This window comes from Megalobrama amblycephala, linkage group LG3 (genome assembly GCF_018812025.1).
Source record: "Megalobrama amblycephala isolate DHTTF-2021 linkage group LG3, ASM1881202v1, whole genome shotgun sequence".
NCBI lineage: Eukaryota > Metazoa > Chordata > Actinopteri > Cypriniformes > Xenocyprididae > Megalobrama > Megalobrama amblycephala.
In genome coordinates, this window is record NC_063046.1 from 11,724,170 (window position 1) to 11,750,273 (window position 26,104).

General features: G+C 36.2%; 1 protein-coding gene across 5 annotated transcripts in view; it reads right to left on the reverse strand.

Annotated features, from left to right (window-relative positions):
* Positions 1 to 26,104, reverse strand: part of si:ch211-200p22.4 (phosphatidylinositol-binding clathrin assembly protein) — a 69,306-nt gene that overhangs the window by 4,927 nt on the left and 38,275 nt on the right. The window contains exons 7-17 of one of the 5 annotated variants that reach the window (XM_048183858.1): positions 24,129 to 24,235; positions 22,036 to 22,077; positions 21,608 to 21,628; positions 17,987 to 18,072; positions 16,850 to 16,985; positions 13,121 to 13,254; positions 11,433 to 11,530; positions 7,040 to 7,150; positions 4,590 to 4,721; positions 4,270 to 4,300; positions 4,008 to 4,158 (exon numbers count right to left, since the gene is read on the reverse strand). In XM_048183858.1, coding sequence (XP_048039815.1) covers positions 4,008 to 4,158; positions 4,270 to 4,300; positions 4,590 to 4,721; positions 7,040 to 7,150; positions 11,433 to 11,530; positions 13,121 to 13,254; positions 16,850 to 16,985; positions 17,987 to 18,072; positions 21,608 to 21,628; positions 22,036 to 22,077; positions 24,129 to 24,235 — 1,049 coding nt within the window. Of the gene's footprint in view, positions 1 to 4,007; positions 4,159 to 4,269; positions 4,301 to 4,589; positions 4,722 to 7,027; positions 7,151 to 11,432; positions 11,531 to 13,120; positions 13,255 to 16,849; positions 16,986 to 17,986; positions 18,073 to 21,607; positions 21,629 to 22,035; positions 22,078 to 24,128; positions 24,236 to 26,104 lie in introns of all 5 variants that reach the window. The other 4 variants (XM_048183857.1, XM_048183861.1, XM_048183860.1 and 1 more) reach the window with 4 other exon arrangements.

Sequence of the window (26,104 nt, forward strand, 5' to 3'; positions counted from 1 at the left end):
TTCGGAGCAACCAATATAAAGGGACCATTTTGGATCAAGTCATGCGGTCAATATCATGTCATATCATCAGACACCTGCAAAAGACCACATGGTCATGAAGCAAAGTAACTAACTCTCTCTTAACTATTTGAAAAATTCATGTTTTCACTTGCTTATACGCATGTCCTGAAACATCAGGTCATTCGGTACAACCACTATAAAACATGGGAAATGTTGAAATATTTTAAAAACTTGTACTAAAAATAAAATGTTTGTCTTTTTTCTAGCTATCTAGAAAGCTAATTAGCTAGCTATCTAGCTATCAGCCTGTTAACACTGTTTGAAAATATCGTCATTTAGTATAACCAAAAGTGTAATGCGGTAAAATCGAAATTTTAGTTAAACCGAATGACTTTTTGGTGACAAATTTTGTCCATCTTATTAAAAAAAAGAAGACAAAAGCAGTATTAATTGATTATAAAAACCACAATCTCATTTTTAACACTTAATAAAACTTCAAAATTAATTGTATGTTTTTTTTACACTTATAAAAACCTTATTCGTCAATGACCCACATACCATACTCTACATTCAAAAGTTTGGGGTCAGTGTAAAAAATATATAAAAAATAATAATAATAATAAAAAAAAAAAACTTACTGACACCAAACTTTTTAAACGGTAGTGTATGTCTTGAATAGTTTTCCCTAAAACACTGACTTACCTGAATAACTGTCATGCACTTAAAAGCCTAACATCTTATTTGACACCTTATTCTGAACACGGCAAGCATTGATTTTTACTCTTTGGCGCATAGCATGTATTCATCGGTTTTGAATCATAAGCAGGTTACGTAAAATGCAGCCCCAAAACACAAACATTTGCACAGGTCTGGTTTGCAAGTCAAAGCTCCAAAAGATGAATGTATCAAATGCTACAGAAAGGGCACAAGAGACCGAACAAACATTTATATGTCACAGGGAAATCAACATATGACATTTTCTGTGTTTATCAGGCATGAAGTGGAAAAAAAAGAGGGTGTTGGAATTCAGAGTAAAGGCCTATTCACACCAAGTATCAATTTTCAGCCCCTTTACGCAGAATGTGAAATTTTTCTTTGGGTCATACAACCTGGAACCAGAGTTTCAAAGAGACATCAATCTATTGTTTTTTTTTTTTTTTAATTATTCTCAAGAGAGCATGAAGTATAAAAAGCCACTGTGGTAAACAAGCTCAAGCAAAAAATGTCATATAATACACATATACATTATGCATGATATTATTTACATAAACATGTATTAAACTGACCGAGCACCATATTATAACAGCTTTGCCATAATTATTATTATAGTTAAGGATGCACCAAAAATCCAAAATCTGTCCAATGCTGTGATAAGGTTTGTTTTATGTCACGCTTTTGCTTTAATCTATACAAAAAAAAGCAAAAGATTTTATCTAAATATATATAAAATCACTAAAAACTACAAGTGATTTTAGGCATTACATTATAATCTGACAACAGTTTGTATGTTGCTCTTCAAAGCACATGAACAACCAGAGTGTTTTATTTTCATTCAGATATGCAAGCTTTTCTAAGTAACTGACCATTTTCACCCACGATTCACATCACTTTACTGAAAACTGAATTCATTAGACTGAACAGGTTTAGATTGAAATAAAAAATAAGGCGTGGAGAAGGAGAGTGTGTAAAAGAGGAAAAATGTGAGGGAATAAGAAAGAATCGATCCCTCTTAAATGATACTCAAGATAATAGAACTTTCAGTTATAGGTGGTACTTACATAACTAGTATAGAACATTCCAGTCTGCTGGGTTAAGCACAAGGAAGAAGATAGAGAAAAAGACAGAAACATACAGAGCGAGGAGAGATGAAGACGTTAGACGCGGGGAGAAACAGGCAAGAAAGATGCCGACCACATAAAAGGTGGAGAGAGACAGAAAGAGAGACATTGAAGATTAGTCATTCACAGACTCCTGCTCTCTCTCGACTCAGGCAGTTCAAAAGTCAATCTACACTGAACACCCTGAGTGAGAGAGAAGAGAGGTCAAAAACACATGTAAACAGCTAAATCATATCATCTGCTTCCTGTCTCTGAAGACACTAACACCTCACCTGCCCGACTGGATCAATACACACAGCTTGAGAACAGGAAGAAAACACACTCACACTTATATTTCCTGAAGATACACAGTACAATAGCAAAAAGGAATAGAAACTGCCATCTCAATACTACTAAAATCTAAATGAAATCTGGATATTTGCTGTGAATCGAGCTTTCCAACAGATGGATTCCTTTGTATTTATAAGTTTAAGAGTAGTTGAAATGATTTGTGTGTGTTTACATAAGCAAGAAGGCCTGTATATATTAAGTAATGGTTAAATGTACAGTCATCCGGTCTCAGGGTGATCAGGATATCAGGAAGGCCCCTTGTCCTGAAGTGGTTTATTTTGCTATGAGCCTGCTTACATGGCTACATACTAATAATAAATGGACATGGAATATTGAGTGGAAATTATTGTTATGTGGGAAGAAATAGACAGAAGAGAGACAATTTAACCAGCAGAGATGTAAGAAATCAGTTGCCTCATAAATTATACAGTTTAGTGTCCTTTGTCTAAAAAATTCTGACTGCAGAAATAGATTCACTACCATTCAAAAGTCTGTGGTCAGTACAAAGTCAACACTTTCATTTAGAAAGTATGCATTCATTTGATCACATGTGACAATAAAGACTTGTTACAAAAGATTTCTATTTTAAATAAATGCTTTACACTCATCAAAGAATTCTGAAAAAAAAAAAAAAAAATGCATCATGGTTTCCACAAAAATACGAAGCAGCACAACTGTTTTCAACATAATTAAAGGGTTAGTTCACCCAAAAATGAAATTTCTGTCATTAATTACTCACTTTCATGTCATCCACACCCGTAAGACCTTTGTTCATCTTCAGAACACAAAGAATTTTTTGATAAAATCTGATGGCTCGGTGAGGTCTCTATTGCCAGCAAGATAATTAACACTTTCAGATGCCCAGAAAGCTACTAAAAACATATTTAAAACAGTTCATGTGACTTCAGTTGTTCAACCTTAATATTACAAAGTGACGAGAATACTTTTTGTGCAGCAAAAAAAACAAAATAATGACTTTTCAACGATATCTAGTGATGGGCGATTTCAAAACACTGCTTTGAAGCTTTACGAATCTTTTGTTTCGAATCAGTGGTTCGGATCGCGTATCAAACTGCCAAAGTCACATGAACTATTGACATTTCGAAACACTTATGACATAACGAAGCCTCGTTTACTGAAATCACGTGACTTTGGCGCTCCGAACCATTGATTCAAAACAAAAAAATTCGTAAAGCTTGATGAAACAGTGTTTTGAAATTGGCCATCACTAGATATTGTTGAAAAGTCATTATTTTTTTTATTTTTTTTGCAGCACAAAAAGTATCCTCGTTGCTTTATAATATTAAGGTTGAACCACTGTAGTCACATGAACTGTTTTAAATATGTTTTAGTAGCTTTCTGGGCACTGAAAGTGTTAATTATCTTGCTGGCAATAGAGACCTCACTGAACCACTGGATTTCATCAGAAATATCTTAATTTGTGTTCCAAAGATGAACGAAGGTCTTACGGGTGAACGACATGAGGGTGAGTAATAAATGACATAGTTTTCATTTTTGGGTGAACAAACCCTTTAATAAGAAAAGTTTCTTGAGCACCAAACCAGCATATTAGAATGATTTCTGAAGGATCATGTGACACTGAGTAAATTACATTGTACAATAATTCAAAATAGAAAATTGTTATTTTAAATCATAATAATATTTCACAATATTACCGTTTTTACTTTATTTTATCAAATAAATACATAGACTTCTTTCAAAAACATAAAAAAAATCTTACTGACTCCAAACTTTTGAACAATAGTGCAACTATATTTAGATGGCTGTATATTAAGTGTGTGTGAGTGAGTGTGTGTTTGCGTTAGTGTGTGTTCTCACCATGTGTGGCACGGGCATGGCGGCAGGTGGCATGGCAGCAGGTGGCAGGGGGGCGGGGCTCCAGGCAGTGGTGCTGCTCATTGTCTTTGACTGCCAGTTAGTGCCACCAGTCAACTTCTTCTCTCCAGGCTGAGTCCACTGCATATCAGACCTGCACGCACACACACACACAGAGAGTCTGAGAAGCTAGACACTGCCTCTTATTAAAGATTGAAGCACACAACCAGAAATGATTCAGAAATAATTAAATGTAAATCCTCACTTTTTGCCTGGTGCTCCCCCAAACTGCAGGTCTAAAAAGAGAGCACGAGAAAGAAACAGACTGTTAGAACAGCCTCACATCAGCGTAATATTGGAAGACTTACAGCAGTGGAGGCATCAGAGACCTATTCATTTCCCCTAAGCTAGGTTTAATTCATCTCTGTTCAACACGCACACACATAGCGTCTAGCACCATATGGCTGCTGACTCTCTGTTCAGTAGAGTAGCACAAATGCAATTTGAAGGTCAGGGACTTCTGACCAAGTAAATAAAGAAAGCTTCACAAACAGACCAATAATGCTGCGAGGGAAAGGGACTCACTGCCTACGAGGTTGGCTAGAGACGAGTCCAGGTCATTGGCCAGCAGTTTACTGTCTGTATGATGTGGCATGACCGGTGCCTGACTGTGAACTGTCACCGTGGGCTTCAACAAGTCTCCTAATGCATCATAACCTGAAAAAAAAAAAAAAAAGACAGATTATTCCATTGATGAATCCACCGAAGTATTATGAGAGTGACAAACCACTTATTTTTGCTGCAGACAGGCACCTAACCAAAAGCGACATGTCAAGCGACCAGCAATAAAAGCTATTAAGGACATTTTGTCATATGTTTGGTTTCCATTTCTGCGGTGTTGAATTAATTGGGTATCAGTTAAACTTGACTAAACCAAATTCGTTACTGTGCGTTAGTCGTAGTTGAGACGATTAAGCTCCGAAAAGGATAACATCAAATTTGTACAGATGAACAGCAGTATCAGATCAGTATTCTGAATTGGCAAATACCAGTTCAGATATTGGTCTTGGGAAAGAAAACAACAGGATCAGTGCATCACAGCTCAATATAACTGTACACGAAACATCAAATACGCTCTTAATGAATGTGATGCTATCAGTGTGGACACACAAATTGCTAGTCGCTGGAAACTTGTCGCATTGGGCTGGTTAGAACAGAAGTGTTATAGAGCAGAGACAGGAGTAAGACGAGAGAAAATGAGCTGAATTCCTGCTGATGTTTATAATAATGCGAGCAGCGGGGATGAGCCTCTGTGAGGCCACACGTGGCATGACAAAAAACTCACAGAGATGTAGAGTAGAGCATGAGGTCAGGATGGGAGGAACCACACTGAGATCGAAGAGGAAATAACATGGCAGGGGTCCTTAAAGAAACTGGAAATCTATGTAATCCTCTTTTTGTCTCGTTTTTCTTCTTATTGAGGCATTAAATTCAACATGAAAGCAACATATTTAATTTCCTAATACAGGTTTCTGGTCTTATTGTGCATGATTAATCAGTGCAAGTAATTTCAAAGAGAAAATTTTTTTTGTAATCTTTCATTAAAATCTCAGAAATTATTTTCCCTTTTTTTGGCTGACATCACATAGGCCACATGGGATACTGATTAAATGTCAACCAATAGCTATTTAGGCTATGTTTTGGACTTCTGTTGTAGATAATGAAGCCTGAACTTGACCTTAGGCATCCAATTTTTTGATCCTTTCTACAGTTGACTGCAAACTATCAGCTCTGTCTCCATTCTTGTATGGATTGCCCACTTTTCACAATGCAATTTATTCCAAAAGTCTTGCACTGAATTTTTTAATTATTGTTAACTAAAACTATTATCATTTCTGTAACTAAAATAAAGCTGAAATAAAATAAAATATGAATATTAGATGATAAAAGTTTAACTTATTAAATCTTATTAGAATTAAAAAACGGAATTAAATTTAAAAAGTTTAAACTAAAATACTAAAAGCTGAATAGAAATACAGAATATGAATTGAAAAAATAATAAAAATGAACAAACTTAAATTAAAATAAACTGAAAATATAAAAATAAAAGCTATACATAAATATTCTGCTATATTAGCATCTATAACAATACTAAAATAACACTGTTGTGAATTCATCATTTCATGTTGACTTTTAAACAGATGATTGGTGAAGTTTTCATTAATTGAAGAGGCCTCTGATGGTTTTCAAATGGTAAATAGCACAGGGAATTTTGCTAATTCTTTTAGTAAATGAGAGAAAGAAAGCAAGAGAGAGTCTGCTGACACATGCCATATTTACACAGTTTTACTTCCTGCTTCGCCAGCAGGAACAAGGAGGCCAAGACAAAAAAAAAAAAAAAAAGTAGTAAACTCACCACATCAGATCAGCCATCACAACCCAGGAAAGAGAGCAAAAAAAGAGGGAAAAAGGGTGGGTGGAGACAAAAAAAAAAAAAAAGGCAAAAGGTAAGAAAAAGGAGGCCAAGGACATAAAAAAAGAGGAAGGAAAAGGGGCGAAGAGAGAGAGAGAGTATACTGGTGAGTGTGTGTGTGTCTGTTCTGTGTTCAGATAAGGAGTGTAACGACAAGCGATTAACAGATGGAGAAAAATGCCAGTCAGCACCCAGCCTCCACTAACACACACACACACACACACATAGTGGATGGATGAAGGGATGATAACAGCCACAGAGCAGCGAAGTGAGCGAGTAAGTGGGGGGAAAAAGCAGGAGTGATTCCCCAAAGAACATTCCCAATCTCTCCAGAACCGAGGCAGGCGGGCAGGTGCTGCAGCCAGCTGCACAATTTGTTTCAGCGTTCCAGCAGCAAAGCTCCACAAACTCACTATTACAGCAAAACCAGCAGAAGAGTTTTATTTCAGGTGAAGGTTACTAAGTTTTGCAGATATTAAGCGCCACAGCAAGGATCAAACCTTTAAAGATTAATAAGCGCAGTTATTAATAAATCACACTCGTGATTTACCAGGCATTTTACCAGCTGATGGCTTCACATCGCTATTGGAAGATTTAGTCCCAAATACAGCATCAAAATCTACATTCATGGTGGGAATGGAAGCCATGGGATGAAGAGTGCTGCTCTCTAGACCTGAGAGTAACACACACACACACACACACACACAAAACATGTAAAAAGGAAAGATGTCACAACACAATATGATTGTTGCGCTGCAAAATACTGTTCCCTTATCTTTTGAACACTAAACTCCCATGACTTTTTCAGGCGTTTGAGATTATTGGATGAAGATTGATAAAGTTGCTCACAAAGAGCAATTCACTATCAAAATTTACAAGATATTCTATTGATTTTCATGGCTTTTTTTCAACCTGGAGGGGAGAATAAGTCAATTAATCAATCACAACTGCACCGAAATTAAAATTGTTTAAATTTAAGTTCAAATTATCATCAAAATATAGTATAGGCAGCATGAGCATGTCTCAGTTGTATATACTATCGTTGAAAAGTTGTGTCAGTGAAGTGTTTTTTTTTTTTTTTGGAAAGAAATTCAAACTTTTATTCAGTAACGGTGCATTAATATTAATAGTGGCACATATCTATAGTGATGCAAAAGATATTTCAAATAAATGCTGTTTTGAACTTTACTCATCAAAAAAAATCTGGAAAAAAAATAAAGTGCATCACGGTTTCCACAAAAAATTAAGCAGCACAACAAAAAAATAAGAGACATATTAAGGGTTTATACAAATTTTCACCTATACATTTCCATGACTTTTGAGGCAAACATTCATGACCTAATGTTCCATGAAAGTCTATGTATACATGTAAAATAATAAGAAAAAAAATCCATGTTCAAATTTATCATAGCATATTTAACTAAAATGAATGAGTATTAATGCTATTTGCTTGCTATTTGTTTTAATAAAAAGTTGTGACTGTGCCAGACATTACTCCAGGCACAGAACATACAGTATCATGTGACCAAATGCCCGAATGATAAATATTGTAATTTGTTTACCCAACATTATCAATTAGAACTCATGGCCAGAATTTTGATTTGGAAAATAGGAGGGAACTTCCCCTTAAGCAACTCTCATGTATTTGTGTTTTTAGAATGGGGTCATTTTGTTGTGCAATAGCTTACACATTGCACAAGGAAGCTTGATTTTAAACATTGCACTGAACTTACTAACAGTCATTAAAATAAGAATAAATAAATTAAAAAGCAGTAGCACAAATAAATACAACATAACAAAGCCACAAATTAGAGTATTTTCAGGTAGGTCTAACGGTAAATTAAAAACAGTAAATTCACTGTAAATTAAAAACTGATTAATACTTAAAATTAAAGTTACAAATGTTATTCAGTCAAGAGCAGTGAGTGATTTTCTCTTTGTCTTGTTCTTTGATTAACATTAATGACATTAATGACAGACAGCAGCAGGTTTATTATGCTGCTGTCATTTTAAGACAGAATGCACAGATCCAATCTACTGATATACGTTTTCTTTCTCAACCATTTAACCGACTTAGTTTATGAGGATACTCACCAAGATGGGCATTTTGACATGACAGTATGTGTATTTGGCCACGGTGCAGATGCTGTGTGCTTAGGGATGGGCAATACCACTTATTTTATTTTCGATGCGACGATACAATACTTCTAAAATTTAACATATATTCTATTATACAGATATTTGTGAAACATATTTTCATGGCTTTTCCAAAACTTTCTGGTTTATTTATGGAAATCGCTATTTTAAAATTCCATGATTTTTCAAGGTTTTTCATGACCGTACAAACCCTGCTTATTACTGTTCCCGACCTTTCAAACGGTAGTGTACATGACCACTTTTCTGGCAATATATCACAAATGATCCATTTAAATTGTTTCTAGAGCTGCACAATTCATCAAAATAAATTCGGAGAAATTAACTGGCCTATTAAATCGCTGGCTTGTTAATCTAAAATGGCCTATTAATCTTGTTAGCTTGTAGTTTTCGCACATGCTATTTTAAATGTGATTCTGTATTTTTACTTAGATATCTAAAAAATGAAAAAAAAAAAAACAAGAAAATCCTGCACACTATCAACTTGCAAAACAATAAAAAAGGTTCTTTATTAGCCTTTATTCTTTATTAGTTCTTTATTGTTTTGCAAGTTGATAGTGTGCGGGATTTTCTTGTTTTTGCATATTTTGACTTTACCAGTCTTTTTTCCTACGCACCTATCTATGACCTACAGGTGTGCGACGCTAATTGATCATTACTTAGATATCTAAACAACAGCACAATGAAATGTTACATGTTCATCATATCACAATTCAAATCGCAATGTGTGTCATAACCCCAAAATATAATTTTTTGAGACCAAACCATGCAGCCCATTTTACATGTATACTTTTTCCTCTACATTAAAGTTTCTGATAACAGTTTCCATCCATCAGAGAATGTTGTTAAATGCCATTTTTGCCTGTAAATTTCATTAAACACCATTTTCAGCTGAAGTACTTCAGCCAGCTGAATTTTTAGTGGATTACTATTATTATTGCACAATTTCTAATGTAAATAACAATATACAGCTTAAATCTGTGCCTGTGTTTTTTTCCTCATTACTCAGCAGTCTTTCTTTCTTTTCTTTTTTATAAACACCTCATCTCTCCATCTGTCTACATTGGTGTGTCTTTGCACTGTTAGTAGTATATGTGGGTCTCTAGAGGCCTGAATCTAGCTGTGCGTCTGGCTAGCCCTCTGCGCACCTGCCCACTAGCTGTAAAACTCACGATCCAAGTGCATGCTGTGACCTACAAATCCTGGCATAGTTAAGAGTCTGGCAATATGTCTACATTCTGTACCTTGTGTCCTCAATTCACACTACCCCAGCAGATGTGCTGAACTGCTGAAAATGAACCTCTGACACCAAGCACAGCAATAATTCCTCAGTGGAATGGTACCCAAACTTGTCACGCTTCAGAATATCTAGAAAATGTTGTTCTAAACTGACACAATAGGATGGATTGGTACGGAAAATAAAAAAAACATAAAACATTGGGTCGGGTTGCAAAACCTAGCCAGCTGCTCATCTAGACGGCCCTGATATACTTCAACCGAAATCGAAGTTCATTTTGTGAATGTTTTGAGAGTTCAAAACAGCTTGCCAAAATGAACTTTCAGGAAAAGTTTGCTCCGGCTACGAACTACCATTGGTCTGTGGCAATTACGCAATAGCTAGGTGTGCAGTGAGGCTCCACCTTCTTTTAGGTGGAAATCTTCTCCAGTTCATTTCTTTTGTTCGGAATATTCGCTAACAGTCGCTGGTCACGTATTTCAAACTTTTTTTTACCCCTAAGCAAATAACGAAAAAGAACTTTATCGGGGCCTTAAATTATGTACTTGATGTGGACTTCTCTCAAGTGTGTTTGTAAAGTCCAGAAAATTGTTGGGTGTCTCATGTGTCATCTTATAAACTAGAAGAGTGTTCCCTTTGCGGTCGTGATGCACTCTTATTATGCATTTTTGCAAAGCAAACACCACTGCAAACTACTACCCAACAGTCTATACGCTATTACACTACCTGTCAAAAGACGAATAATTAAGAGTTATGTTTTCAAAAGAAGTCTCTTACTTGCCAAGTCTGCATTTATTTGATGAAAAATAATACGGTATAAAAAATGTTATTATTATGAAATTATTGACATTAATATATTTTAAAATGTAATTTTTTTTTTTTTTTTTTTAAATGCTGTTCATTGAACTTTCTACTCAAAAGAATCCTAAAAGAAAAAAAAAAAAAAAAAGGAGGAAAAAAAAAAAAAACACGGTTTCCAAAAAAATATTAAGCAACAGTGTCAGAGTTAACATTGATAATAATAAGAACCATTATTAATAACTGAGCACCAATAAATTATTGGTAATAACTCATAATAACTCAGAAATCAGCATATTAGAATGATTTCTGCAATAAAGGTTACTGAAATTCAGCATTGCCATCACAGGAATAAATTAAATTGTAAAATATTCAAATAGAAAACAGTTACTTTAAATTGTAATATTTCACAATAATATTGTTTTACTGTATCATATAATATACTGATCATATAAATTCAGCCTTGGTGAGTATAAGAGACTTCTTTCAAAAACATTTAAAAAAAGCCCAAGGGCTAATGGCAGCATTTGGGGCAGGGCTTACAAATAAAGCTTGTGATGATGTGAAACAGACAATGTACATAGGAATGAACTAGCATGTAAACAAACAAATAATTAAATGAACATTTACAGCATGTTAACAAAGGATTGATCTGTTCTAATGATTTTTTTCTGGGACTAAATTGAAGGTCAGCGATCTAAAGTGGTAAAGCAACAGAGGCGGCATTAGTGATGGAGTGTATGTGTGTAGGTGGAGTGGGCCGCACCTCCCCAGGCACTGCTGCTGGTGGAGATAGGAGTGCTCTGCACAGCAGGAATGAAGGCAGGCTGGAGGTCAAACAAGTCACTGGTGAGGTTTGGCATGCTGTGCAAAAAAAAAAAAAAAAAAGACACTTTAGTACAAAAGTAATATATTCAAATACTACCACAGAGATTGTGTATATTTTGTAAATATATTGCAGTATTTTATGCTATTTTACAGAAAAAAAATAGTATTTTGTGTGAAAATATTTGAAGGTTTTGAAGTAAGTTTAACAAACTTTAATAAGAAAAATCACAAGAATGCAAAATTAAGACACACTGCCTTTCAAAAGTTTGGGGACAGTAAGGTTTGTCTTTCTGAATTCTTTCATTCAGAAAGCAAACATTAAACAAATGTGACATTAAAGACTTTTACATTGTAGATTTCTTTTTCACATAAATGTTGTTCGTTTGAAGTTTCTATTAATCAAAGAATCCTGAAAAAAAGTATCCTGATATCCACAAATAATAAGAATCATTATTAATAATTGAGCACCAGTAATTATTGATAATAACTGAACACCAAATTAGCATGATTTCTGAAGGATCATGTGACACTGAAGACTGTAGTAATGTGCCCTTGTGCCATCACGATAATAAAATGTTATAAAACATTAAAATATAGAGAACAGTTATTTTTTATAATTACAGTTTTACAGTATTTCTGATAAAATAAATGCAGCCTTAGTGAGTATAAGAAACTTTTTTCAAACAAAAACAAACAAAAAAAAAAAAACACTTACTGGCCCCAAACCTTTGAATGATTGTATATGTATACAGTGCTCCCCCAGTTTGAGAAATTAGAAACTAGATCATTGTACAATGTCTGGTAGAACTTAGTCAAAAGCAACTAGACTATGATTTTTATTGGTTTCAAGACATTGCACCACAAGGCTGAATGGCTTCATCAATTTACTCAAGAGAGGGAGAAAATCGAAACAGCAGGTTTGGTTGTTGATGTGTGTGTCCCTTTTCTGTAGAAGTCGACATCTAGTACTCCCTCTTCTCTCACACATACTGTATAGCACCATCTAAAAATGTTTCTTAATCTTTATATGGTTCTGCAAAATGCTTGGAAGAGTTTGGAAGGGAATCTGAAGTAGGGGTGGGGTCCCAAAAAAAAAAAAGTGTCCAGTTAAGAGATACTAGTGAATAAACTGCACAGCCATGGTTTGGTCTTTAGAAGCCGTCCCGGTTCTCAAAGATGGTACAAGGCTTTTTTATTCTCACCAATCATGGCACATTTGGATTGTACCACTGAGAAGAGTCCACAGCCAAAAAAAGAGCAAACACCTCCAAAAAGCATTAAAAGTCAGACTGGGTGAAAAGATGGGGTCGTGACCACCTGTCCACCTCTTACGACAACCAACTTGCATCATCAGCAAAGCAACTCCTACAACAATCACGAGATTCATGATGCCAATAGGGGTTTAAAACCAGTAAACAACCCAACAAGAGCCGAATGCATTGAATAAGTTCAACCACACATCTTTTAGTTTATTCAAAATCTCAGACTTTTTGGACAATGTGTACATGTATTTTTAATGTGTTTATGCTGTGTGTCATCTGGGGTAGTACATGTTGTAGAGGTATTGGGTTTTGTATGGTAATGAATATCATATGGTAAAATATCTATTGTAGTCATGTCAATGACCTGTTTGTTGAGGGTGGGCTTGTGGTGTTAGTGAACAGGTCCATGCCCGCACTGTGGTTGTTGGCACTGCCCATAGACTGTGTGCTGGGGGAGGTGGAGGGGGTCTGCATGCCGATCTCCTTCAGACGCTGGTTCTATACAAACACAGGAAAAACATTGGTCACTGTAGAGCAGGACAGCACAGAGCAGCTACCTTCAGCTGAGCTCTGTGAAATCAGACAGATTACAGCAACTCAGGCAGCTGAAGTGCCAGTCAGCGACAGCTCAGACCTTCTGCCTGTGTAGATCTGTATAGTGGCTGTATTCACCTTTTTCTTGACGAGCCTACTGCATTTTGAATTATGGGAAGCACTTCTGGTTTGGGGAACTTTCACTCAAAAAGACTAAACAAATCATAAGGTTGCACTACAAATAATCATTATCAGTCAGTTTGATTGAATGAGCCATCAATTTAGTTATTTAGCATTAATAATAATACTTACTTATTACTTACTTATTTAGCAATAATAATAATAGTTATTATTATTATTAATTATAGTCATATTGACAAAATATTTGGACAAATTGTGCAGCCCTACAAACAAGCACAACAAACCTGGAGCTTTATTTATTTTAAAACTCATTTTTAAATCACAATCTTTAATAAGAAACCAGAGTTTTTTCTTCAAATTGTGCAGCCCTTAATTCTACTTTCTAAAGAGAGAGAAAGTAGGTTGCGACATGTTAAGGTTTTATGCCTTTCGATATGCCCTTTACAACACTGAGAAAATGTGGGAAAAGAAAACAGAAAAAGAAAGCAGTAGCTAGAAAACATGCCCCTCCAGGAGTGCTGAGAACACAATAATCACAAAGAAAAACCAGTTCAATTTCACACAAAATTATTCGAACATGGGCTGTGTAAATATTTTGATGTTGGACTTTGAAATTGCTCTGAATGTTTGAACTATTCAGATACGGAGCCACGGTGCATCTGGGGATACATTCCACACCACTGACGTTCCTGTCATTCAGTTTATGTGTGTGTGTGTGTGTGTGTGTGTGTGTGTGTGTGTTTGTGTCCCACAAGGTATGACCTCCTGATGGGGACAAAGAAGTTTGATTAACCTCGCTCACCATTTACTGCTGGAGGCTAATCACTGAATGTACAAGGGCGTATTGTATAAACATGCATGTATGTGTAGGACACAATGTTCTTAGAACAGCATCTCCAATCCTGCCAAATCTTGGTTGGGATATGCCTATACTGTATACTCTTTTATATATACATACACATATTTTATATATATATATATATATATATATATATATATATATATATATATATATATATATATATATATATATATATATATATATATATATATATATATATATATATATGTGTGTGTGTGTGTATGTGTGTATATATATACAGTGCTCAGCGTAAATGAGTACACCCCCTCCTTTGAAAAGTAACATTTTAAACAATATCTCAATGAACACAAAAACAATTTCCAAAATGTTGACAAGACTAAGTTTAATATAACATCTGTTTACCTTATAACATGAAAGTAAGGTTAATAATATAAATTAGATTACACATTTTTCAGTTTTACTCAAATTAGGGTGATGCAAAAATGAGTACACCCCACAACAAAAACTACTACATCTAATACTTTGAATGGCCTCCATGATTTTTAACGACAGCACCAAGTCTTCCAGGCATAGAATGAACAAGTTGGCGTCGTTTTGCAACATCTATCTTTTTCCATTCTTCAAGAATGACCTCTTTTAGAGACTGGATGCTGGATGGAGAGTGATGCTCAACTCGTCTCTTCAGAATTCCCCATCGGTGTTCGATTGGGTTCAGATCAGAAGCCACTGAATCACTTTCACCCTGTTCTTCTTCAGAAATCCAACAGTGGCCTCAGATGTGTGTTTGGGATCATTGTCATGTTGGAAAAGTGCACGACGACCAAGGGTATGGAGTGATGGTAGCATCTTCTCTTTCAGTATAGAGCAGTACATCTGTGAATTCATGATGCCATCAATGAAATGCAGCTCCCAGACACCAGCAGCACTCATGCAGCCCCACATAAAGACACTGCCACCACCACGTTTCACTGTAGGCACCATGCATTTTCCTTTGTATTCCTGACCTTTGTGACGCCATACAGTTTTGAAGCCATCAGTTCCAAAAACGTCTATCTTGGTCTCATCACTCCAGTGTATAGAGTCCCAGTAGTCTTCATCTTTGTCAGCATGGGCCCTGGCAAACTCTAGGCGGGCTTTTTTGTGCCTGGGCTTTAGGAGAGGCTTCTTCTGTGGATGGCACCCATGCATGCCATTCCTCTGCAGTGTACGCCATATTGTGTCATGGGAAATAGTCACCCCAGTTTGGCTTTCTACTTCTTTAGATAACTGCAGTGAACTTGCATGCTGATTTTCTTCAACTTTTCTCATCAGAAGATGCTCCTGTCAAGGTGTTAACTTCCGTGGACGACCTGGACGTTTGTGAGATGGTTGCAGTTCCATCTTTTTAAAATTTTTGTACCACTTTTGCTACAGTATTCTGACTGATTAAGTAAAGCTTTGCTGATCTTCTTGTAGCCTTCACCTTTCTGGTGTAAAGAAATTATTTTCTTTCTCAGGTCTTGTGACATTTCTCTTCCATGTGGTGCCATTGCTGACAGCATGAAATGGGAAGGGGTTTTAACACCCTTTTATAGTCAACTGTCTGCTGGACACCTGTGTAATGAATAATTAGACTCACCTGTGGTTAGATTCTAGTTACATTAGATATTTGTAGTCTAAAATTTAGCTTTGCTCCAGAGACTTTCAGTGGGGTGTACTCATTTTTGCATCACCCTAGTTTGAGTAAAACTGAAAATTTTGTTCTCCAAGTTATATTATTAACCTTACTTTCATGTTATAAGTTAAACAGATGTTATTTAAAACTTAGTCTTGTCAACATTTTGGAAATTGTTTTTGTGTTCACTGAGATATTGTTTACTTCATTGAGATAAATGTTACTTTTCAAAGGGGGTGTACTCATTTACGCTGAGCACTATATATATATATATATATATATATATATATATATATATATATATATATATATATATATATATATATATATATATATATATATATATATATATATATATATATATATATATATATATATATATACTCTTCGCAGGGAGTTTGATTGACGTGCGTGATTTAACCAATCAGAACACAGAATCCGCCATTTTGTCCAACAAAGTAGTCAGTAGTTAGCAGATTAACCTCGGTGGAGTTAAACTTGAAAAATTGTGTATATTGACGTATTTCCACGTTTGAAACAACATTACTTCTCATGTTCATTCATGTTTATTTGATGCTATACATGAACTAGTAGGAAGAGGTGATCAGTTCACGAGCCTCTTGAGCTGAGGAGCTACAACAATCTGTCACGACCATGGTCACGACATATTAAAGAGCCACAAAACGGTTTTTATTGTTTGAATTTCTTAAACTACACAGTTTGAAAGCTGGGACTTCGTTTAATATCATAGGTAACCTGCTCTGTCTTGTCTGTCGACGTGTTGTCAGTATCCTCTTTGCTCCGCAATGTATTTTTCACTGAGTGTGGCGTGACAGCGCCATGGCTTGTCGGACAAAGCAACAGTAACTAAGGGGGGCGGGTCTTTGCGAGGGGTCAATTAGAACATTTTCATTTACATAATGGGAGAGATTGTAGTCTACCTTGAGTGCTTGCAGACGGGCTTGCTCCTCCTCCAGTGCCTGTTGCTTCTCCTTCTCGTCCATCCTGCTGGATGAGAAGGAGAAGGACATGCCGGTGTTGGACAGGGTTGACACCGCATTGGACAGAGTGTTGGCTCTGCAGACAAAAACACAGATCCACATGGAAGTGAGATTTCATTTCATTTCTTTGAGACCTGATAAATTAAACACTGTTCACAACCCAAAAAAGTCAGTAAGTGGCTATTATAAATCTCTTGCTAATGGTTTGTTGTTGCTGCATCAAGTGCTTCAACATATTGTGCCATAAAGTGCTGTTAAGAGGTAGCATATATAGTAACTTGCATTTGACTACATATTTTTTTAAATGATACACCAACATGAGATGAATAAGAAGTCATTAACCTCATTAAAAATTAAATTAATCGCATAATAAAAGCATTTTATGTTACACAAAATGGGTAGCTTATGATGCCCACCGTATGTTGTTATATGACCAGCCACTCAATTACTCTTGTTCAATCACGTGACTTTACCCACTAATTCGCCATATTTATGATCAGTATCTAGGCAATGTAATGGGGGTGAATATAAATAAGATGATACCAAGAAAATATTTTGACAGTTTTTTTTTTTTTTTATATTATATATATATATATATATATATATATATATATATATATATAAAAATGTCAGTGAACATTAGATTTGGTAGGGTCTAACTAGATCTGTAATATGGATCAAATCCACTGATCAGCATTTTTCTTGTTATCTCTGTTCACTACTACTAATTTGTCCCATTTATGGTAATGCCATCCTTTTTTTCCTCATCTATTGATAAATATGATAAACACGGAAGCTCAACTGTGCTTGCTTGATGCGCTAGAATGAACCTCATTGGTTCTCGCCCATCATGTCAGCGCAGTTGAGCGTCTGTTTACCATATTTGATGAGCTCTAAGTGAGTTATGTGAATAAAAGCCTAAATTAAATCCGTTCATCATGTAAAGCAATCGTGATTGTTCAGAAGACTTGGATTAAACAGCTCAAAGTCTTTATTACTTTATTACTTCACAGACACATGCCCAAATGGGGCTTTACAGTGTGATGCTGAATTGTATAGATCTGTAGGGTTTCGCACCTGTTGTCGGCAGAGAGCTCCTTGGTTTTCTTTCCCTCAAGAGAGGCCAGGTGCTGCTCAAGAGCCTCCAGGAGACTGCTGGGAGCCTGCAGGAGAAAGAGACGAGTTAAGAGCTCAACAAAAAACATATTGCACCAGTTTAAAGAGTACACACTCACACAGTCAAACACACTTAACACACATACACCCACTCAATCCACCCGAGTTTCAGAAAATAAGAGCAGGAGCATGCTTTAAGGTTTTGTGAAGAGGCGTACAGGCAAAAGAATAAACAAGCACAGAAAACAAAAGAGAGGAAGAGTACAAATATATAAAGAGAGGAAGTGACATGCATACTTGAAGATCCAAACCTCATGACAGACCCATGAGGTCACTAATATAAAAATCCATAACATTAAACTCTTTACAATGGCTTTTGGAACTAGTACTTAAGGGTTTCTGCAAGACATTCTTGTGTTTTGAGTCGCAAATCTAACTAAAACCTTCCTCTGAGCCCTTTATACCGATCTAGGATTTGTTTCCTTCAAAAATAATTATCTTAACTACATGAGGAAGCATTACACATCCTGTGTTTGCTGATCTGGATCTGTGTATGTTAGCACCTAAGAGCACACACACCTCATGCTGCTTCATTCAAATGAGAGCAAATGTTAGCACAAGTCAGAGCTCATGGTAGGTGAAAAGAGCAGGTGCTTTGTGCCAACTTTCCAGAACAGACAAATCATGTATAAACTGCTCTTACAGACTAAGGGTAAGGTAAGCTCTTTGACTGAGCCTAGCTGGCAGCGCTGGCAAACATGTCTGGATCTGATCTAGGTTGGCTTTTTCTCCACATCGCTGAGAGGGCAGTTTGGGCCTAATCCATCCCACAGAAAACAGAAGCCAAAAGAGAGGAAAAAATACATATGCAGCACTCTACAATTCAAATAGAAGTAAAAAATTTCAACTAAGCTGGAAAACGTATTACTTCCACAGAAGTGAGATAAAAAGAAAGATGAAAGTGACAGCTTTTAATTTGCTTCTTTCCTGTCTGATTTGATTTCCTTGGAGAAGAGACGGCGAGAACAGGCTTTTGATTAAATGGCTACATTATAGATGTGCGTGCCGGCTACGCAAAGGACAGTGAGGTTACATGAATACTTCATCACAGTCCTACAAACGAAGGGCCGCTGGAGCAGTTTTCTCACGTAAAGGAGAAACCGGTCATAGGGGAAAAACATATAGCTCTCGTTCTGTGCTCAAGAGCTCCACCTTCTCCTACTTTGATGGCCAGGGGGTTTGCAAGCATGAAGCCGTCATGCAACCCAGCAGGAGATTTGCTTTTATGCTGATCTGAGTCAACGATTTGATCAAACCATAAAGAGACAACTGCACGTCTGGCCTCAGATCAGCAGGAAAAGCGATGTACAGCCATGCCTGCAAAGTGACAAGGCAGAAGACGGCAGTTTGGGCCACATTTAATCAGTTAGCCTGGTTTTAAATGGATGAATCTGCTGATGCAGTCATGAACAAACTAGGGCTGGGAGATATAGCTGAAAAAGTTAACTCAATATTTACCTTCTGATGATATAATAACACATATTATAATATATATATAAATTATAATATTATATATATATATATATATATATATATATATATATATATATATATATAAATTACAAAAGTTATTTAGTCAAGAGCAGTGAGTTTCTCTTTTGTAGTTAGATTAACATTGAGGACAAAAAAAAAGCAATAGGAATATTAGGTTGCTGTCACTTTAAGAGATACACGTATCCAACATACTGTTACACACACACATTTTCTTTCTGAACTGTTTACGTTCAATTAAGACATAACCGACTATGTTTTACAAAGGCCCTGTTTCCACCTGGTATTGAGATGTGTTTTGGTCAATCAGATCACAAGTGGACGACGATAAATACAGGTGTAAACGGGGTGTAAAACGTTTTGAGCTTGTCCACTTTCGACCACTTCCAGAGACAGTCGAAAACACATTAGACCGGATTGTTTTCGTAGTGAAAACGCTAATGTGGTTGAATGTGTTCGAACAGCCACAAAAGATGGCCTACTCTCCACCAACAAACTTTCAGCGGTGTCTGTAAAAAATTGATGTGATCGACAAGCTCCCACGTCTGCGCGTTTTGCAATCAGCTCGTGCACACCAGCTATAGGGTGAATAATTTGTTTAATATTATGTTAATTTGAAAAATTTACTTCATAGACATCCTTCTCTGATATCTCCATTATGGTCTATGTTTGCTCTGTTGTTGTGTTTCTTTGTCTGAACGCAAACACTACACACACTGGGATGGTATCAGTTGTTGGTATCAGAGCATTTTAATGAGTACGAGTATGAGTACATGAGCGCAGTATCAGGCCCGATACAGATATCAGTGCATCCCTAATAATAATAATAATAATAATAATAATAATAATATGCATTTATATATAAAATAAAATAAAATATTCTTGTAATTTCAATAATAGTATGTGGAACAGCACAACAATAAATAGTAATAAACAATAATAATTACACATTTTGCAGAAAAATGAAGGCATATCAGTTTTACTTTTTATATGCCCCAGGTTTAATTCAAAAGATGGTTTTAAAATATGTTTGTTAAAATATTAACATATTTCTGCTGGAACACACTCAATCTCACACACACATTCATATGGCCAATTTTGCATATCCAATCCACCTAACCTGCAAGTCTTTGGACTGTATGGGGGAAACTGGAGCACCCGGAAGTGACACGGGAAGAACATGCAAACTCCACACAGAAAGGAATCCTAGCTCGAAATGGGGACCTTGCTACCGACAGTGGTACCCATAAAAACATGACGTATTTATTCAAACATACATTAAATATTGAAAAACATAAGTAAAAAAAAGGTAAGTAAAACACAATTAATATGCAATATAGTGCATATATTTAGTAAAATGTTCCTCTCTGGAGTTCATTTTTGTGGCTGAATAATGAGTTTTGAATTGCTTTTCTGTGGTAAATGCAGTGACAGTTCACAAGCCGTTTTATTGACGTCTTTCCGCGGATGAAACACTGAGCGATGACATGTGACATGATATGGATTTTGGTAAGTTGTACTTTACCTTTTGATGTTCATACATGTTTATTTTGTGCTGTAACTAGTAGTAAAGCGGAAGAGATGAATAGCTCACATGCGCTCCGTGCTGGCGCTTCGCTTGAACCGAGGCGCTAAAGGGATATTTTACGCCACATTAAAAAGTGGCAAAATTGTACAAATTTTGTGATAAAATTTACAGAATCTGAAAGCTGAGACTTTGTTTCATACCATACAAAGCACAAAGCTTACTGCCATTTATTGGATGGGAGGCATGCTACAAAGTTTTGTTCATTCATCAACTGAAAACAGCATAGACTGAAAGATCGATTCTTGGGATTTAAGAATTGATATTGGTTCTTCAAAATGAAAATCAATTCAAATTGAGAAATCAATATTTTGTAACTCAGCCCTATAATAAATATCATTACAATATTAATGATGCAAATTAACAAAATATTGAATATATCACCCAGCACTAGTATTAGCAAAGATTATGTCAAATACAAGCAGTGCATATAACCCACCACCTACAAGGTAAGATCCTCTAGTCGTCTGAAAGGAACAATAAACAATGTGTTACCACAGGAGAATAACCTTTCAATTCAATATAATGCGTTAACCCCACTCTGTAATGTCAACACATTCAAACACATATATCAAATTTACCAAGTGCAGATCCATAAAGCTATACTGAAATAGTGTGATCATCACTAAACAAACATTTGAGAGGGAACAAACAGAGAGAGAGCAGTGTTTGATATTTGATCTAACTAATGTCTAAATAAATAACAGTGAGCATGGGTACAAAAACAGCACATCGGACAACGAAAGAGAGGACGAGGACAGGGGGAACAGAGAGAAAAGAAAGAAGGGAGAGCAGTGGTACGATGGACGACACAGCAGCAGCGTTGTGAGAAAGAAGAGGAAAAACAGAAAGTGGAGATGAAATGTACACTGACCTGAGTGAGATCTGGGATGTCACCCTGATCAATCCCAACTTGCTGTGTCATAAACAAAAAAAAAACAGTAAACAAACAAACAAAGAAACGAGGGGGAGGGGGAAAATAAGAAAAAGAACAAACATAACGGATCATTACCTCATGCAGTGACTAAAAATGAAAGAAATAACAGAGGTGTGGCATGCCAAGAGCCACAGAGGACCAATGGGAACGGACACAGACATTGATAAGGTCTCGCACAGCTGACTGTGGTGTGTGGAGTGGTTAACATTCAAAAACAATTTTGACAAATGATGACTTTAAAATGAGACCCAATGGGGGTAAAACAGCAAATTAGACAAGCATCTTACATGGTGATGGACACTGTTCTCAGACTCATTTTCAAATCAAATCCCTGAGATATTTGTTGCATCAGAAGAACAGCCAGTCTGGAAATAGACCAGACAGTCTAACGGCTGGCTGAATGGACGGAGAGGGGAATTGTGGGAAAGGAGGAGGCAGCATGGAAATTCATCAGTGTCAGAGAGAGAAGAGGGAGTGAGAGTCCTATTAACACCAAATACAGATCTTCTTCTGGGCCAGAAGGAGAGAGAAACAGGACTCTGAAACTTTAAGGGTCTCAAGCCGCGTGAATCCACAGTACGAACAACAGCCATTAACGACTACAGTATGAATGACAGGAGACAAATGACAAATCTTTCCACACTGTATACAGCAGTCTTAGTGGGGTACAAATCATGTGAAGTTTTCCTGCACTTTTGGACTAAGAACTTTCGATAGATTTTAGATAGCTTTTACAGTCATTCATGATTACTGGATAAGGATTATTTTTTATCATTGTACAGATTGCTGGGGGTGAATTCACATAGGTCCGCTGCCATTATGGGGTTTTTGAAAGTTTCTTATGCTCACCAAATCTGCATTTATCAGATCAAATATACAGTAAAAACAGTTATATTGTGAAATATTACAATATATAATAAACTGTTTTCTATTTTAATATATTAAAAAAAAAAAAACTCCTGAATGGTAATGTATGGCAGGTAATACTCAAACTATTAAAATTTAAACAATTATACCTGGTGTACAAATGTACTCAAACGAGACCCTAAATTGATAGACTGATGCTGATTTCAGTCTCTTTTTATCTAATGCCCATTTATCCTTGATTCATACGAAGGATGAAAAGCAGTGACGACCAAATCACTCTTGGTAGAGAAGGCACATGTATATGCTTATGGGCACAGTCCATGAGGACTGTACAATGCAGTGCCAGAACACTCAATATGGTCTCTGTGCATGCATCTATCCAGTGAATATGAATGCCAGAGTGTCGTGGGATAGAGAGATATATATGAGAGAGAGAAAGAGAGAGAGAGAGGGACTGTCAGACCTGTCATATCAAAATACCCTTGATTTTGTGTGTGTGTGTGTGTGTGTGTGTGTGTGTGTATACACACCGTGTGCAGAATTATTAGGCAACACTTCAGCTTGTGATTGTTATTAAGTGGGGGTCATTTTTTAGGATCCTTTACCTAACCTAAGTCTCTGAGATCCTGACACCTCGCACTTCTGGAGACTCCTGGTAGGTTGCAGTTCAGGAAAATGGTGGCGCTGGAGACTAAAGCGTTCCTGATGGTTTCACACTTAATTCTTCACCTTAACTCTTAATTATTTTGCAGTTAACATGTGTCTTTTCTTCACCTGTTTTTGTCTGACCCTGCTGACCCAATGAGCGTTTTGCTGTCCAGTGGTCATGCTTGAACTTTGCAATTTCTAGTATTGCATTAGTATTGCGTCCTTCTCATGAGCATTTAATAGTTTTTGACTTTTCAGTCTGAGTTAAATCTTTTTGGCTCATTTCACCTGTAAAAGAAAACCTACCTAATAATTATGCACACCTGAATATAAGGGGTTTTTCATTTCCAGCCTTCATGAACAATTATATATCACTTATAAATGATTAAATACAAATTAATCGTAGTTATTAAAATTGATGTGGTTTGGATTTGGTAAAATTTGTGTGTGTGTATTATTGTATATTATATATATATGCATGTATGTATGTGTGTGTGTGTGTGTGTCATTGGTACCTCAGCCACTTTAAGGAACTCTGACAACTTTGTCATCCTGTACAGAAACTTCTTATAGATGTCCAGAGCATCTTTACACTGGTTTTTCTTCATATCAAAGTATTTCTCTGAAAACGGAGGACAGAGAGAGAGAGAGAGAGAACAGAGAGAGAGCAAAACGATTAGCAGAGTGACTCAAACAGATAAAGACTACAATTACCCATCAGAGGACTGTCAAAACACTCCTGGCTGACAGAGACAGGGGCATATAAAAGCTGCTGTAATGGTTCGCTCAAGGACAGCTAGCACTCTAATGCATTTTCAGACCATCAACCTAAATGCCGTATGTTACAACATAAAAAAAAAAAAAAAACAATAAAAATAACTGAATAAAGGAAAAATGACTGGCTTAATGACTAATTATTGAATAATTACAGTTTAAAAAAAGTTCAGAGTAAAAAGCAGCAAGGACTAAAAGGGAATTATATCTGCTAGACTATTAAGGGGGTCACACACTGGATGACAAGTGCCACATAGGGTCACAGGAAGGACAAAGCACAAGTATTTCAAATAGAATGCACCGTTTTGTTTGTGAAAGCACAAAGTCAGGAGGATCTTCACCCTTTAACAAAAACTTGTGGGTTGGTCTGGAGTGACATTTTATACAGCAGGTCAGATTAGGGATGCACAGATACCACTTTTTCCAGAACGAAGCCAATACCAATGCTTTCCTTTTTGGTACTCGCCGATACAGATACCTGTATTTTCACTGCATTTGTAATTTTTAAATATTAGGTAGAGAAACCAAAAGAATATGTTGGGCAAATTTATATTACCTTCAGTTATTTTCATGCTTAATCATGCCTGTTGAAATGTATTGTACAAGCCTCTGTTACTTTCACCGTTCATTCTATTGCTCTATCATATTTTATCTTTCATTTATTAGTACAGCGCATATTTAGAGCTGCTTCAGCAGGGCTCCATGCTAAGTTTTTTTTGTTTTGTTTTTTTTACTGACCTGGCTGGGTAAGTGGTTCAAATATTTAGATATGTACCAGTGAAATATCACAATTCTCTATTACAATTTTGCCACTACAGCAAAAGCTACTAGCCTAATTAATGTAAATTTAAAGCATGAAGTTCTAAAACACATTTTTTGAGATGTTTATTATTAGGTGAAAAGTGGTTGTTATTTTTTTTAGTTTTTCCTGAGCTATTTCGTTCTTCCAATTTAAAAAAAAAGTTAAACCAATGTCAGGAAAAGTGAGGTATATGAGTTTAATTTGGAGTGCTGATTGGCTGCCGTGGCTGGATAGTACAAATGTACATTAGCAGTTTTTGAGCTTTTCTCCATATTTATTTCATGAGAATGAACTTGTTTAATTCAATCACTGCGCTGTATTACGCATCCCAGTGGAGGATTCAAATGTCACGAAAGACCATTTCAGTGCTGTTCATTACCTCTCCTGTTCAGCTCTGTGCTCAAACACGTGGAAAATATGACTAACAATATTTAATATAAGAACACGCGGAGTACACGAGATCGGTTTCTGCATGGAACGCCACGATGAGTTTAACAGCGCTTGCAACGTGGATCATATATTTCATATACTGTCCGAAGCAAGCGTGTTTTAAGTTTTCTGGACATATTTCATATACTCTAGAGCTCTAAACATGAACCAGCACTGTGTATGTGCACATATTTAATCATGTATCGCCATCTAAGGGCATTGAAGATACTATATCTTGTGCGTTTTGCCTTTACTCACCCAAACTTGTCGACAAGGCTACTTTATGTGAATGTGAGTGCATTAGCAGGTAGTTGCTGAATCGCAGGTGTTTGATTTGAGGTCATGACTGCAGCGGGTGAAGAGGCTGAAAACCCTTTGTAGATTTTGACTTTCTTTTAATTATTTTATTTATCCACTATATTGACAAGACCTTTTTGATGGATACTGATTTACTTATGGCCTTTTTGAGCTTAACCGAGACTCGAG